General features: G+C 39.0%; 1 protein-coding gene across 1 annotated transcript; it reads right to left on the minus strand.

The window, feature by feature from the left end:
* Positions 1-14697: 14697 nt before the first annotated feature.
* THITE_2053310 (uncharacterized protein) lies at positions 14698-14934 on the minus strand (the record flags this gene model as incomplete). Its single annotated transcript, XM_003655456.1, has 2 exons — positions 14698-14802; positions 14848-14934. Coding segments are annotated over 2 exons (192 nt in total), but the record flags the coding sequence as incomplete, so codon positions are not given.
* Positions 14935-17345: the final 2411 nt, after the last annotated feature.

Here is a 17345-nt window from a genome sequence, read left to right on the forward strand (position 1 = left end):
ACCTAGATCATAGACTACTCCCTTAATACGCAAGGCGCACTCTAGTTCTATAGCTATCTCTAGCTCCCTATATAGGAGCCTCTAACCACTACGATTATCTAGCAGATCTATAACTTAGCTATATCGGGATATCTAAAGCGTAATAGGCTATTTAAAATACTCTAGAGAGATTACTACTAGGACCTTATATCGTCCAACGTAAAGCGGTTTGTTAGGAACTGTAATCAGTGCCGTCGGAGCAAGATCTCTCGACAGTTGTATCAAGGGCTCTTGCAACCTTTGCCTATCTCTGATCGCTTTTGGAAGCAAATCTCCATTGACTTTATAACCGACTTCCCTATAAGGGATAAGGGGGCGCCTAGCTACCTTATAGTGATCATCAACTACCTCTCTAAGTATATATAGCTCGAGGCAATATACTTGATAGGAGTAGAAGAGTATACCCTTCGGTTCTATAATGTATAGTAGCGCTTCTATAGGTTCCTAACTTAAATTATAACCGACTATAGGTCGGACTAGCTAAGTAGGTTCTAGACTATACTATATAAGGCGGTGGGGGTAGAGTAGCTCCTATCGACGTCTTACTATCCCTAGACGGATAGAGGGACAGAGTAGGTTAATTAAGAGGTATAGGCGATCCTTTGAATCTTCGTTTCTTTTATATAGTACGACTAGCCTAAATATCTCCTAGCCTATTAGTTTACACTTAATAATAGGGATTTGTCTATAACTAGAGTAAGTCCGAACTACCTTCTCTATAGGTTCGATATAAGTCTTATATAACTTATTACGATCTCGACGACGTCTATAGCCTCCTTAGAAGGCTATACTACTAGGTTTCTTCGCTATCTAAAGGAGGGAATAGAGTAGACCTAAGTGGCTATCGTATATATATAGTAGTAGTAGTAGGCGAATATAAACCGCTCCTATTGCCTAGCTAAGAGGTTCTAGGTAGAGGACGAGGTATAGCTCTTTCTATATAATATAAAGACGAACCGCCCTAGTAAAAAGCTCGACTAGCTAAATGCTAAATATAAGGTAGTCGTGGTATCGACTTTGCTAACAATAATGCTCGACGTACTAAGCGGTTTATACCTAACCTTCTATATTGACTTAGTTAAGCGAATGGCTTTCGACCTATTCCCTTTGTAGAAAGTTATAGATAAGAGATTGGACCCTATATAGGTTATATCGGAGGAGGGTATTCCCTAATAGGAATATAGGGTAGAGGCGATCCTTAAAGCTTAGAACGTAAGAAGGAGAGGGAACAACTACGACGTATACATTAAGTAGGTAGGTTATAATAAACCAATATAGGAGCCTTTAGAGAACTTTCTAGAGACTACTACACTTGACGAATTCGAATAGGAGTAGAGAGACGTACAATACAATGATAGGCTAGTATTGAACTAAAGGAGGAAGGGGAAACGTTGTATTCGTATATAGACTACCCTATAAAGACTAGCTACTTAGATAAATACAACTATATAGGTATAGGAAAACTACGATACGCCTAAGTCTAGTTATCTTCTTAAATCTAGATAGAACGGAACTATATACGAAAAAACAATAGGACGTACTAACAGCGTTACTTATTTAGGGTCTATAATAGGACCTATATTGGTAATCTCTTCTTTATTTTTAAATAGGTATATAAGCGGAGCAGGTGTACAAAGGGGTGGAGTAGCGACGTAAGGGGTCTAAGGCGGGGGCTATATATATATTTGATAGGTATATAGTATGTCCTCTATTAGAGAGGAAGGGCGTCGACTATAGTATAGGTTATAGGTGGGGGAACGTGTATAGGGAGAGTGGCGGGGGCGGGACCTTCGAGGGGTACGAATAGGCGAGGGGGCAGTAAGCGCGATAATATAGTCTACGAGGCGTGAATTCGTCTCTAGGACGGTTACCTAAGATTGTACTATAGTGTAAATAGCCTCTATAATACACTAATTCTTTCGCTAGGAGGAATCGAGATGTTGTACTATATACTTAACTAGGCGGCTATAATGCTGTATAGCGAGGTTGTCCTAAGGAGCTTGGTATAGAACTAGGGCTCCTCGCTAGCCTAGGGTCAAAGGAGATAAAGGGGGGGCTAGAAGTATATCGAGTACGAAGGTAGAGTATACTAGAGACCGATATTGTAGGGTTGTACCAATTACGTTATAGAAGCTATATACGAAAGTGCTAAATTGTGGCGTTAAGATAGTACGATGAGCTAGCTTAGTCTCGGTCTTCTTCTAGGCGGGCTTAGCGATAGCTTAGTTGTTAGTGTAAAACTTGACTAAGCGTTTTAGACTAGTGTATAGAGAGGCGTTTGTCGCCTAGAGTACTAGATTTTAATGGCATTTAGTATAGGCTTTAGTATATTCTAAGTAGCTTTCTCCTTAGCCTCGAATATAATCTACTAAGTTACTATAAAGAAGCTACTTAATACAATTGAGGTAGACGTTTCCCTCCTCCTCTAGGAGGGCATTATCCTTATTGTTAGAATCTCCCTCTATAATGTAGCTACTAATAGTATAACGAGAGGAGTTACTATAGTTGTTGTAGTTCTGTCTAGGACGTTGTTAGCTTCTAGTCTAGGGCTAGAGTAGGCCTAATATAGGGTAACGTATATTACGATCTTAGTTGTCGTCCCCTCTAGGACGATGTCCTTTGCTACTATTTCTAAGAGAAGCAACTATAGCCGACATTATAGTAGGTAAGTCTTAGGAACGTGTCGAAATCGTAAGGGAAATAGGAAGCTACTATAGAGGGCGAAGCGAGTAGATAGAATATATATAAGCTATATATATAGAGAAGGCGGCTAGGGGACTAAATGAGCGCGAAGAGGGAGGATTATAGGATAAGTCGGGCGCGAAATAGAAATATAGCAGATATAGTTAGTAAAGTGGTTAGACGTATAATGACGACGATAGGGTCGATACAATAGGAGTATAGACGTTGGACGATTATATAGCTTATATAAGAAGAGGCCAACAATGTATAAGGTGAACGTTCAATAGAGCGAGTAGAAGGCGAGAAAAAACGTAAAAGGCAGAAGATATATATAGGATAGAGGTATAATAAACAAGGAATATATACGAAGTAGGATAAAGAGAGAAATGTCGATATATAAGTAGGAGGAAGATAAGTCGTAGGAGTAGGGAGAGGGCGCGTACTAGGAACAAGAAGAGAATGTAGGGAGCAAGTTCGTATAAGGGGAGGGGTTTTATTAGCAACGGGTAGAGGGTTTGTCGTACTTGATTAGCGGGTATATTTTATACGATATAGCTACTACGGAGGAGAGTATAGGGCGAAGAAGGGGCTAATTAGCGTCTTATAAAAGCGAGGTAAACAAACAACCTGTAGCTAGGTAATAGGATTATAGGTAGTAGCGCTAAGCTACTTAAACACTAGGTTGGATATTGGTGTTCGCTATAATTGACCCTACGCTACGCTAGATCTACGCCTAGCGCTATACTACGTATACCCTAAATCAGCTCCCTATCTAGGAAGGGGGGGGTATATTACGGACTAGGCTATACCTAGGCTAGGTATATAGGGCTACGCCTAGGATCTATAGCGCTCTTATAATAGGCTCGCTATAGGCCCGAGGCGGACCCGCCTCGCGCTTAGAATAATATCGGCCCAAGCCCCCTATATACAAGCCCCTGAAAACTCTGTGTACGAGAACTATAGCCTGTACTTCTCCTTTTCTCTCCTTAAGGTAGTTGAATAGAACATTGTACGCTTATTTGTAGACGCTATAAGGCTAGTACGTTATAGCGAGCTACATTATTTATATAGCTAGTACGCGAAGGCAATATATGCTTGGGACCTATGTGTAGGCAATCGGATGCCTAGGACTCGCGTATAGGCAATCGGATGCCCGGGACCCACGCGCAGGCAATCGGATGCTTGGGACCCGCGCATAGGCAATCGGATGCTCGGGACCCGCGCGTAGGCAATCGGATGCCCGGGACCTGCGCGTAGGCAATTGGATGCCAACAATTGGATGCTCAGGACCCGCGCGAAGGCAATTAGATGCTCGAGACCTGCCCGGGACCTACGCGCAGGCAATCGGATCCCTGGGATCTACGCGTAGGCAATTGAATGCTCGGGACCTGCGCACAGGCAATCGGATGCCCAGGACCTACATGTAGGGAAAATGGTTTTCTAGAAAAATCGTCTTCGGTATAGGAGGAAGGCTTAACCTTGATATCCTCCTATAGGCTTACGATACATTCAATCCAATATACTCATAGTAACCGTTTTATCAATAACAGAATAACCGGTTAGAATTGAACTTAGAGGATTTCACAGTTTTAATTCTATGACAATTACTAGGATCGTTTTAACAAAGCTAAATGCTTATATAGTAAGGAGACCATCTTATAGCGGTAAAACCCAAGTGGTGATCATTTTGGCACCCCCCCCCAGCGCGCTAAGGTAACTCTCGCAGTGTATGGAACTTCTGGGCGTGATACCGTACCTTAGCGCGCAGAGGGGGGTAGCCGACATCGTCTCCACTACCATTTTACAGAGCCAAGATGTCTTCGCTCCAAGACCCTCGTACGATTGACTTATACCCAAAATGCTTTTCTAACCAAAATGGTCCTTTAGCAATAGGACTATTTTTCTTCAAAGTATAACTTTTAAAGTAAATCAATCTTTCAATAAAAATAGTCTCTAAGCTAGAAGATAATCTTAAAAAATTTTTATATATAGGTAAAAATATAAATATTTTAACTTTTTTCTTTCTTTACAATGTAACTTACAGTGTAATTTACAGTGTAACTTACACTACGGCTTATACTACGGCTTACACTACGGCTTACACTACGGCTTATACTACGGCTTACACTACGGCTTACACTACGGCTTACACTACGGCTTACACTACGGCTTACACTACGGCTTAGAGGTCTAAAAAAGTTGGGCCACTACATAGATTTGAACTGATGACCTCTCACTTACATAGCTGACTTACGTACCATTGCACTACTGATCATTGCCTTTGCCGTTGGATCTCTACTCTATATACTGGCTGCATCCTACGCACTCTCTATACCGGCCGCATCCTGCGCACTCTCTGTGCCGGCCGCATCCTACACTCTATATGTGCCAGCCGCATCCTACGCACTCTGTGTGTGCTAGCCACATCCTGCACTCTGTGTGCTGGCCACATCCTGCACTCTGTGTGCTAGCCTGTTACACGCAGATAGTGCTCGGTGACTATCTAGCGGTAAACGTATAAAGGTGAGAAAGATCAATGCCTCTCAGCCTCGTTAGCTAATAAAGCAGCACTCCTAAACACTAGTATATATTACAAAAGTATATTAATATAGTCTATCTTCCTATAAAGGGGTTCTAGATAAGGTTCTCTTTTTTTTTTTTAGGGAATACTCGTTACCTTTGACTATAGTGCAGTTATAAGTGCCCTTGCCACAGTTGCATATAACAAGTGCCTAGGGATAAGAAGAAAAAGATAGCGTCCTCGCCATTATTATAGAACTAAATATATAATAAAGGAGTATATAGAAAAGAAAGAAACTAATCTATATTATACCCTATAATATTTGTTATATTCGTTATATTGTTCTATAGTAAGGTCCTCTATTACGATTTGCCTATTTATTTGTTCTACTTATCTAGGTCGATAGTACTATCGCTAGCGTATAGATTGTCTCTAACTACCTTCGACGTCTTTATAGCTACTCTACGTTTAGCGAATATAAGTGTCTTCTTAACTTTCTTAGAAGGATATATTAGCGTCTTCTACGCTTTGTTGTCGATTGTTACTTTTCTCTAGCGTTTACTACCAATGACCTCAATAGTTTTAGCTCTCGACGTCGATTAGATACTATCGTTACACTAACTTTATAACGTCTTAGCTAACGTCGTTAGTATAACCGATAGCGTAGCTTTAGCTATAGGTGTCTTGCTTAGCGTCTTCTATATAGGCGGCTATATAGCTTTAACGGTATATACTATAGTCGTAGTTGTAGTATAAACGATCTTAAGTACTGCTTTATAGTAGCTAGTAGTCTAAATAGATGTTCTAGCTTATTTTATAACAATTGCCTTTGTAGTAGGTAAGTCTATTACAATAGCTTAGGTCTCAATAGCTACTAAGCAGCATTTAATATCCTATATACACTATACTAGTCCTATATAGATATTATTATATAAGTTCACTATCGTTTAGGTAGTAAAGTCAATCTTCTCTAGAAAGGCGTTGTTCTTATAATAGAGATCTATTATAGTCTTATCATATACTAGTTGTAGATCGTTAATTGTTATACGCAGATAGTGCTTAGTGACTATCTAGCGGTAAACGTGTAAGGGTAAGAAAGATCAATGCCTCTCAGCCTCGTTAGCTAATAAGGCGGTACTCCTAAACACTAGTATATATTACAAAAGTATATTGATGTAGTCTACTATTCTACGAAGGGGTTATAGGCGAGGTTCCCCTTTTAAAGGAACGCTCGTTACCCCTAACTGTAGTACGGTTATAGGTGCCCTTGCTACAATTACGTATAATAAGTGCCTAGGGACAAGAAGAAAAGATAACGTCCTCGCTATTATTATAGAACTTAATATAGGATAAAGGAGCGTATAAAAAGAAAGGAAACTAATCTATATTATACCCTATATAGGTTTTATATCTGTTATCTCGTCCTATAGCAAAGTCCTCTATTACAATATATTCATTTATTTGTTCTACTTATCGAGATCGACTATACTATTACTAGTATAAGGGTCGTCTCTTCCGACCTTAAATGCCTTTGTTGCCGCCTTACGTTCAATAGAAGTAGGCGTCTTCTTAAGCTTCTTAGAAGGATATATTAGCGTTTCCTATACCTTGTTGTCAATAGTTACTTTATATTAGCACTTAGTAGCTATAACTTTGGCTATTTTAGCTCCTAACGTTGAATAGGTACTTTCATTGCACTAGCTTTATAGTGTTTTAGCTAACGTTGTTAGTATAATTAGCGACGTAGCTTTAGCGATAGATGCCTTAATAGACGTTCTCTAAGTAAGTAGCTATATAGTCTTAGTAGAGTATATAGTTGTTACGATTATAGTATAGCTGACCTTAGACGCTACCTCTTAGCGTCCAACGGTTTAGATAGCTATAGTAGCCTACTTTGTAATATCTATCTTTATAGTAGATAAATCTATCGTAGTAGTTTAAGACTCGATAGCTGCTAAATAGCGCTCAACGTCCTATATACGCTATGCCAATCCTATATAGATACTATCGTATAGGTTTACTATTGTTTAGATAGCGAGGTCGATCTTCTTTAGAAGGGCGTTGTTCTTATAACGGAGATCCATTATAGTCTTATTGTATATTAGCTATAAATCGCTAATCTTTACTATCCAATGATAGTATATATTATTAAGGTTACCCTAGAAGGTAAGACTACTAAGATCTAGGTTATTAGCTTTGCTATTTACTTCTAATATACTAATAAGCTTTACTAATTCTACTATAGTTTTTTCAACTTCCTTAATATAGACTTAGTACTTCTAGGCGAATTAGAGTAGATCCTTAGTTAGCATTTATACTGCTTTTATATTCGTTTATAGAGATTTAATAGCGTTATCGTTCATAGTAACTATATAGCTAGCATTGTTCGCTACGTCTATAGCTCTAACGTTGTTGTAATAGGCAAGCCTAAGCTCTACTAGTATTATATTTATAGAAGGATTGCCTTTACCCTTAGGTAAAATATAATGTAATATAAGGATTTTAATCGCTATCGATATATAGCTCGCTATAACTATACCTATCTCTTAGAACTCTTTAAAGGCTCTTTTAATTATACCTTTAATCCTCTAGATATATAGGTTGTATATAAAGCTAGTAAGCTTATTACCGAAATTCTTCTTTAGGACTATACAGTGAAACCTAGTGAATTACATCGCTAGCTTAGCTATATACTCGTCATTATAACTAAAATCTATATATATATAAGTAAGCGCTTTGCTTATAGTAGTAATATACTTGTTTATAGCTTTAGTTAAGCACTAAGAGTACCTATATAATATATAGGTTTCTTAAAGCTCTAGGATATAGTACAGTTTAGTCGCTATATCCTCTTTATTACTAGTGTAATCGGCACTATCGTCGTCGAAGACGTTTAGGTCGTCGTCAATTATAGTAGCCTTGTCTTCTAACGCGATATACAGAGCTTACTAGACTTTCTAACGCTATACGCTAATAGAGATAACATTGCTAGTTTCTAGATATTTAATCCTTAGCGTATATTGCAAAGGCTACTCCCCTTCTATATACTTATAAGTTAAGAAAGTTCCTAAGTACTCTTATACAACGTCGCTATCTAGCACTTCGTTGTAGTCCTTATAGACTTCCTATTCATTGTTAGACACTACGATAGAGTCTATAGTAACGTTCTACTACTACTCTTTATAAGTAGTCTCTAAGCTATTTTAGATTACTTTAACTATATTAGCTTCTTTAGTAGCTATTATTTTGTTATTATAAATGGTTCTAGTAGCAACGTCTTTAGTGATAGCTCGGTAGAATATAGAAGCTTCTAAGGTATATAAAGGAACGCTAGATGTACTATCGATTTCCTTTGCTCCTCCTACTTACTTAGCTATAAGTTAGGCACTCTCCCTCTTCTAGGTATTGGTAGTATAGCCTTTAGTAGACGTCTTTCTTATATAGGGAGGTATCTTATAAGCGACGAAGGCTAGTTGAGTATCTTCCTCTATAATGTCCATATAATCGTACTCGAACACTTCGCTACTCAATAACGTTAGCGAACTAAGAGAATTGACTATATAGTCGCCTCTATCGGTAACGTAGACACTATAAGAACGTATAGTGAATTGTTTCGAGTTATAAATATAGCGTAAGCGTATACCGACTAACGGTAGCTCGTATAAATATATATAGCTTAGTAATAAGAAGGTTTAACGATCGATCGTATAGCGAATATAAATAATTATAATAAAGAATTGTTAAAGAAGATAGATACATTAAAGTTAATATATAAAGAGAAAGGAAATTGTAGTAGCCTACATTAGGCTATTCTAGAAGTAAATAAAAACAATAGCGCAATACCTATAGCCAATGAACAATATTACTATCTAGCAATAGCTAGAGAATAGAACATTGTACCTTCGAGGCTCAAAGCCCTATACCTTTATAGCAATAGAATAGCTTTCTCTAACTATTTGCTAGTTAAGATTAGTAGCGAATCTATATATAGGAAAACTAGAATAAGTAAAGTACTTAACGAACTAAATAACTATAGTTTTATAACTAAAAGCGTTAGTAATATCTAAATAAAAGGTAAGAAGAAGAAAAACCAAGAGATCTATAAGATAGAGGACAACGCTTATACGTCTAATAGCGGTATAGCTGTAATAGATATACTAAAGCGAACGTATTCTAATAAGGAAAGTATAAACAAATAAAAAGAAGAGAGGGAAATAGGAAAGAAGGAAAGAGAAAGTCAATAATAGTATAGCTATCAATGGTCGCTACCCTTCCTCTATAGTAGCTCAACGACAACTTGGTTCTAGAATCAAAGAATCTCCTTCACTTTCTCCTATTCCTTAATAGCGATACCCTTATTATAGTGTTCCTTCTCCTAGTCGATAGGGTACACCTTTTTATACTCCTTAACAAGTTCCCTAGTACTATCAACAAGCTAGATATATAAGATCTACTAGTCGTCCTTAGCGATAAATCCTTTCTATTGTACTAAATACTTAACCTTAGGTCTTTAGTTCCTCTAAATAATATATTATTATATAATTCTCTCGACTTTCTAATACTTGTCTCTATTAACGATTATAGGGCTAGGGGGTTCTATATTATAGCTAAAGGGGTCTTTCCCTTAATCCGGTTTCTATAACTAGAAAACTAAAACTATAGGATAGACTTTCTAACTAGCTAGGAAGTTAAGCTTATAGACGTTTCTATCGATTTTATAGACAATCTTAAATGGTTTTACCTACTATAGTAACTACTTTTGTTTAGGCTTTTCTAGAAGATAATATCCATTGTATAGTCGTAGGTAAACGGTATCTCCTACTTCGAACTTAGTAGGTATATACTTATCGTTATAATTGTAACGTGCTAGCCTTATAGCGTCTATAGATAAGCGTACGATGTTCTATTCAACTACCTTAAGGAGAGAAAAGGAGAAGTATAGGCTACGGTTCTTGTGTACAGAGTTTTTAGAGGCTCGTGTGTAGGGGGCTCGGGCCGATGTTATTCTGGGCGCGAGGCGGGTCCGCCTTAGGCCTGTGGCGAGCCCGTTATAGAAGCGCTATAGATCCTGGGCGTAGCCCTATATACCTAGCCTAGGTATAGCCTAGTCCGTAATATACCCCCCCCTTCCTAGATAGGGAGCTAATTTGGGGTATACGTAGTATAGCGCTAGACGCGGATCTAGCGTAGTATAGGGTCAATTATAGCGAACATTGGTGTCCAACCCAGTATTTAGGTGGCTTAGCGCTACTGCCTATAATCCTATTGCCTAGCCGTAGGTTATTTGTTTACCTTGCTTTTGTAGGACGCTAATTAGCCTCTTCCTTGCCTTGCGCTCTCTTCTATAGTAGCTATATTACGTAAGGCGTACCTACTAATTGGGTACAACAGACCCTCTACCCGTTGTTAATAAAACCCCTCCCTTTATATGAACTCGCTTTCTACGTTCTTTTCTCGTTCCTAGTACACGCCCTCTCTCTACTCCTACGACTTGTCTTCCTCCTACTTATATATCGACATTTCTCTCTTTATCCCGCTTTACGTATATTCCTCGTTTATTGTACCTCTATCCTATATATATTTTCCGCCCTCTACGTTTTTTCTCGCCTTCTACTCGCTTCGTTGAACGTTCACTTTACACGTTGTCGGCCTCTTCTTATATAAGTTGCATAGTCGTCTAGCGTCTATGCTTCTATTGTATCGGCCTCGTCGTCATCATTATACGTTCGACCACTTTACCAACTATATTCGTTATATTTCTATTTCACGCCCGACTTATCTTATAATCTTCCCTCTTTACGTTCACTTAGTCCCCTAGCCGCTTCCTTTATATATATAGCTTATATATATTCTATCTATTCGCTTTGCCCTCTATAGTAGCTTCCTATTTTCTTTACGATTCCAATATATTCCTGAGATTTATTTACTATAATATTAGCTATAGTCGCTTCTTTCGGAAATAGTAGCGAGGGACGTCGTCTTAGAGGGGACGACAACTAAGATCGCAATATACGTTACCCTATATCGGGCCCGCTTTGGCCCTAGACTAGAAGCTGATAACGTCCTAGACAGAACTGTAACAACTGTAGTAACTCCTCTTATCGCGCTATTAGTAGCTATATTGTAGAGGGAGATTTTAACGATGAGAATAACGCCCTTTTAGAGGAGGAGGGAGACGTCTACCTCAATTATATCGAGCAGCTTCTTTATAGTAACTTAGTAGATTGTATTTAGGGCTAGGGAGAAAGTTGCTTAGAATATACTAAAGCCTATGCTAAGTGCTATTAGGATCTAGTACTCTAGGCGATAAACGCTTCTCTATATATTGGTCTAAAACGCTTAGTCAAGTTTTACGTCGATAACCAAGCTATCGCTAAGCCTACCTAGAAGAAGACTAAGACCGAGCTAGCCCATTATACTATTTTAACGTTATAATTTAGTACTTTCGTATATAGCTTCTATAATACGATTAGTATAGCCCTATAGTATTGGTCTCTAGTACGCTCTGCCTTTGTACCTAATGCGTTTCTAGCCCCCCCTTCATCTCCTTCGACCCTAGGCCGGCGAAGAGCCTTAGTTCTATACTAGGCTCCTTAGGATAACTTCGCTATATAGTATTATAGCTACCTAGTTGAGTATATAGTGTAACATCTCGATTCCTTTTAGTAAGAGAATTAGCGTATCGTAGAGGCTGTTTATACTATAGTATAGTCTTAGGCAACTGTTCTAGAGATGAATTTACGTTTTATAGACTATGTTATTGCGTTTACTGCCCTTTCGCTCGTCTATACCCCTTAGGGGTCCTGCCCCCGCTACTCTCTTTATATATGTTCCCTTGCCTATAACCTATATTATAGTCGACGCCTTTCCTCTTTGGTGGAGGACGTATTATATACTCGTCAAATATATATACAGCCTTCGCCTTAGACCCTTTACGTCGTTGCTCTACCCCTTTGTATACCCGCTCCGCTCGTATATTTGTTCGAAGATAAAGAAGAGATTACCGACGTAGGTCCTGTTATAGACCTTGAATAAGTGATGCTATTAGTACGTCCTATTGTTTTTTCGTATATAGTTTTATTTTGTCTAGGTTTAGGAGGATAATTAGACTTAGATATATTATAGTTTTCCTATACCTATATAGTTGTATTTGTCTAAGTAGCTAGTCTTTATAGAGTAGTCTATATACGAATACAACGTTTCCCCTTCCTCCTTTAGTTCGATATTGGCCTATCATTGTATTGTACATCTCCCTACTTTCGTTCGAACTTGTCAAGTATAGTAGTCTTTAGGAAGTTCTCTAAAGGCTTCTACATTAGTTTGTTGTAACCTACCTACTTGACGTATACGTCGCGGTTGTTCCCTCTCTCTCTTATATTCTAAGCTTTGAGGATCGCCTTTACCCTATATTCCTATTAGGGAATACCCTCCTTCGATATAACCTATATAAGGTCTAGTCTCTTATCTATAACTTTCTACGAAAAGAGCGGGTCGGAAGCCACTTACTTAACTAAGTTAATATAGAAGGTCGGGTATAGACCGCTTAGTATATCGAGCGTTACCATTAGCAAGGTCAGCACTGTAACTACCTTATACTTAGTATTCAACTAGTTGAACTTCTTGCTAGGGCGGTTTGTCTTTATATTATATAGAGAGAGCTATACCTTATCCTCTACTTAGAACCTCTTAGCTAGGTAACGAAAGTAGTTTATATTCGTCTATTGCCGCTACTACGTATATACGATAGCCGTTTAGGTCTACTCTATTCCCTTCTTTAGATAGCGGAGGAACCTAGCAACATAGCCTTCCAAGGAGGCTATAGGCGCCATTAAGATCGTAATAAGTTGTATAAGACTTATATCGAACCTATAGAGGAGGTAGTTCGGACTTACTCTAGTTATAGACAAGTCTCTATTGTTGAGTATAAACTAGTAGGCTAGGAGATGTTTAGGCTAGTCGTACTACGTAAAGGAAACGAAGATCTAGAGGATCGTCTATACCTTTTAATTAACCTACTTTGTCCCTCTATCTATCTAGGGATAGTAAAACGTCGACAAGAGCTACTCTACCCCTACCGCCTTATATAGTGTAGTCTAGAACCTATTTAGCTAGTCCGATCTATAGTCGGTTATAATTTGAGTTAGAAACCTATAGAAGCGCCACTATATATTATAGAACCGAAGGGTATACTCTTCCACTTCTATCGAGTATATTGCCTTGAGCTATATATACTTAGAGAGGTGGTCGGTAATCACTATAAGGTAGCTAGGCGCCCCCTTATCCCTTATAGAGAGGTCGGTTATAAAGTCAATAGAGATCTACTTCTAGAAGCGATTAGGGATAGGTAGAGATTATAAAAGCCTTTGACGTAGCTATTAAAAGATTTTGCTCTAGTAGCACTAATTGTAGTTCTTAACGAACTGCTTTACGTTGGACGATATAAGGTCCTAGTAGTAATCTCTTTAGAGTATTTTAAATAGCCTATTACGCCTTAGGTATCCCAATATAGCTAAGTTATAGATTTGCTAGATAATTATAGTAGTTAGAGGCTCCTACGTAGGAAGCTAGAGACGGCTATAGAACTAGAGCGTGCTTTATATATTAAGGGAGTAGTCTATGATCTAGGTCTATACTATATTCGCCTCCTTTAGAAACTTCTAGGCTTCGTTATAAACGGCTTAGAGCCGGTGAGTATAGTACTCGTCTCCGACAATGCCCTTATCCTATAGGGTAGCGAGCTGCTTGTCCTCGAAGAGTGTCTCTCCTATAGACAACCTAGCCTTCTCCTATATACTAGTCTAGTACACTTTGATTAGAGGGAGTAGCTAGGCGATACGCTAGCTATCCTTAGGCTCGTCTTATTTATATCGAGAGAGTATATTAGAGCACGAGGCCTAGGATCCTAGCTAGTACTTTAGCTCGAAGTTGAATAGGGAAAGCGTCTTCGCCTATTAGGCTTGTCGTTCACTGATTGGACGTGGCTAGGTGAAGTACTTAAGGTTCTTATAGTCGGTTAGGATAGTGAAGGGGGCTACTACGCTCTAGAGCTTCGCCGACTAGGCCTTGAGGTAAGAGATGATAGCTAGTAGCTCCTTGTTATAGATAGTATAGTTATATTTAATAGGGCTTAGCTTCGTAGAATAGTAGGCTATAGGGTAGAGAACCTTGTCCTTTCCCTACTAAGATAAGTACTTGCTAAGCGCTATACTAGAATAGTCCACTTCTACGATTGTCTTCCTCTTAGGGTCCTACTAAACAAGGATCGGCTCCGATATAAATATAGCCTTAAGCGTATCGAAGGCTTTCTATTCCTCTTTGCCTTAGTAGAATAGGATATTCTTATAGGTGAGGCGTATTAGTAGGGCCGTCTTTTTAGAGAAGTTGGGGATAAAGTCGCGATAGAAATTGGCGAATCCTAGGAAGCTCTATACTCCTTAGACCTTATAGGGCGCCTTCTACTTACGAATAGCCTTGATCTTCTTAGGGTTAGGATAGATATAGACCTCTACCTCTATAATATACCTTAGATACTTAACTTCCTTTACTACGAATATACATTTCTTAAGGTCTAGGTTGAGGCCTATATCCCTTAGTTTTCAGAGGACCTTATATACCTTTCTTATATAGTCCTTTCGGCTCTTACTTAAGTACACTAAGACGTCGTTAAGATATACCGTTATATAATCTCTTAGCGTTGGACCAAGGGCGTTGTTGATATATCTCTAGAATGTTATAGAAGTATCTACGAGCCTAAAGGGGTAGACTAGCTATTCAAATAGTCTGAACCTTATATAAAACGCTATAAGGTGCTTGTCCTCTTTGGCTATCCGAATATAGTAGAATGTAGCCCTAACGTCTAGCTTCGTAAGCTATTTGGCCCTAGCTAGGGATCGAAGAGTCTCCTTGATCAAGGGGAGCGAGTACTAGTCCTACTTAGTAATTTTGTTTAGGGCTTGATAGTCTATATAGAACCTTTATCCTCCTCCTAGCTTCTTTGCGAGAAGGACTAGGGCGGCTACCGATAAAGAGCTTACCTAGATCTATCCCTTATCCAATAGATCTACGACCTACTTCCAAATCTCTAGGAGGTGGTCCTTTAGTATATTGTATAGGGGTCCCTATAGGAGCTTAGGAGGTTTTTCGTCTAAGCCCATCTTAAGACAGATATAATGGTTGGCCTCCTTTTGATAAGGGGGTAGGCTATTCGCCTTCTCCTTATCGAAGAGGTCGGCGAAGTTATATAGCTCCTCTAGTAGAGCGACCTTTGGGTCTAGGTCGGTATTAGGCTAGGAGACGGCCGCTCCTAGTATAGTAGTTATCTCGTAGATACTAATGACGAGGAATATGTCTTATACCCCTTTAAACTTCTTCCTTTATACTCTATAGGCTATGCCTATAAACACTACGCCTATAACTAGGGTAGTATTAGTTTCCTTCTACTACGAGGAGCACTTACGTATCTATAGGCCGCTTTACAAATTGACGGTAAGGACCCTATTAGCTAGGTCTAGTACAATCCTATAGTGGTTTATCTAGGAGAGCCCTAATATAACGTTATAGGTTAGCCCTAGGACTATATAGAATATAGTAGTATTAATCTACCTATCGATGTCTATTATAACGTAGGCGATATATATAATTTTCTTTGTGATTTACACCCCTTTGACTATAATACCTAGGGTATAAGGAGTTGATAGGCTTACCTACTCGATCCCTAACCTTTAATATACTCTCTCGCTAATAGCTCTATAGCTCTAGTACCTACTATCTACTTATATATTTATAAAACTAGAGGAGTTTAGGAAAATAGAGATAAGAAAGGGGGGCTTATCTATTCTCTTTCTAATCTCTATAAACTCGTTCTATAAGTAGCTAGGTCCTTTTGGCCCTTGTACAAGACTTTGTATAGGGACTACTCTTTTCTCTCCTCCTCCTTAGAGAGGGAGTCCTTCTTTACCTATTCTTTGGCCTTCAACTTATTGATATCGACTTAAGGAGCTAGTCTCTTGGCTAGGGCGAAGGGATAGGTAGCTACAAAGTAGCCCTAGCGCTTATAACGGATATAGGCTTTGGCCTATTGGTACACTATATATACTTCGTCATTTACCTACTTCGCTTATAGTATATTTATACCTCGTTTTCCTCTATTCTACTACTACTTTCCTCTATAACCTCTATTAGCTCCCCCCTAGGCTAGGGCAATGTAGGTTATATTGATCTCGGTTATCGGTATATCTCTATCTATATCCTTCTCTATATCTATATTGGGCCTAGGTCGCTTACCTTAGGATCGCTAGTATTGTTCCTCTAGGCGAAAGGCCTTTAGGTCGATAGCGATCTTATAGTATTTTACAATAGCCGTAGTATAGTCGTTCTATAGGACCCTCTATCCTACCGCGATATACTTCAACTTTAAGGAGAGGTATCGTTATAGTTTAATAAATTGTACTTCGTCGCTTTAATTAAGTCCTCTAGCCTTCGATAGCTTCGCCTCGAAGTGAACAATAAAGGAGGAGAACGGCTTATTGTCTCTTTAACGAAGTATATCTAGCTTCGTTAAGGCTATAACCTACTTATAGAGGTCTATATAGACTATTGCGAGATACTTAAGAAACGCTTCTAAGTTATAGTTGTAGCTAGGTCCTTCCAACTTATAGAAGGCTACAACCTTAGCCTAGACCCCCCAGCTAAGGTTCCTCTAAATAAATACCTATTGGTTGCAGGGACCCTCGATAAAGTCCTAGTCCACTACTAGGACATATACTATTATAGCCTTTTAGGCGGCAAAGAGCTCCTTTTTGCTATCGAAGGGTTGTCCTATAGGGAGGCGCTTCCGCTATGTCTAGGAAGCTACTAGAGCCGCGGCGTTAGTCGTTGGAGCTAGGGCGTTAGCTACTGTAGGGGTATTTATAGTCTGAGCTACGGCAATCTAAGCTATACGAAGTTCCTCAATAGTTACGTTCTATCGTATAATCGTCTCCTATAGGAGCTAGAAGTGTTCGTAGACCTAATCTAGGTTTAGGACCTATAGGACGCCTAGGTTGTTTATAGTGACGTCCGGTCCGCTCGGTACTAGCGTCGAAACGCCTAGCGTACTACTCTC

Source organism: Thermothielavioides terrestris, chromosome 4 (assembly GCF_000226115.1).
Source record: "Thermothielavioides terrestris NRRL 8126 chromosome 4, complete sequence".
NCBI classification, from domain to species: Eukaryota; Fungi; Ascomycota; class Sordariomycetes; order Sordariales; family Chaetomiaceae; genus Thermothielavioides; species Thermothielavioides terrestris.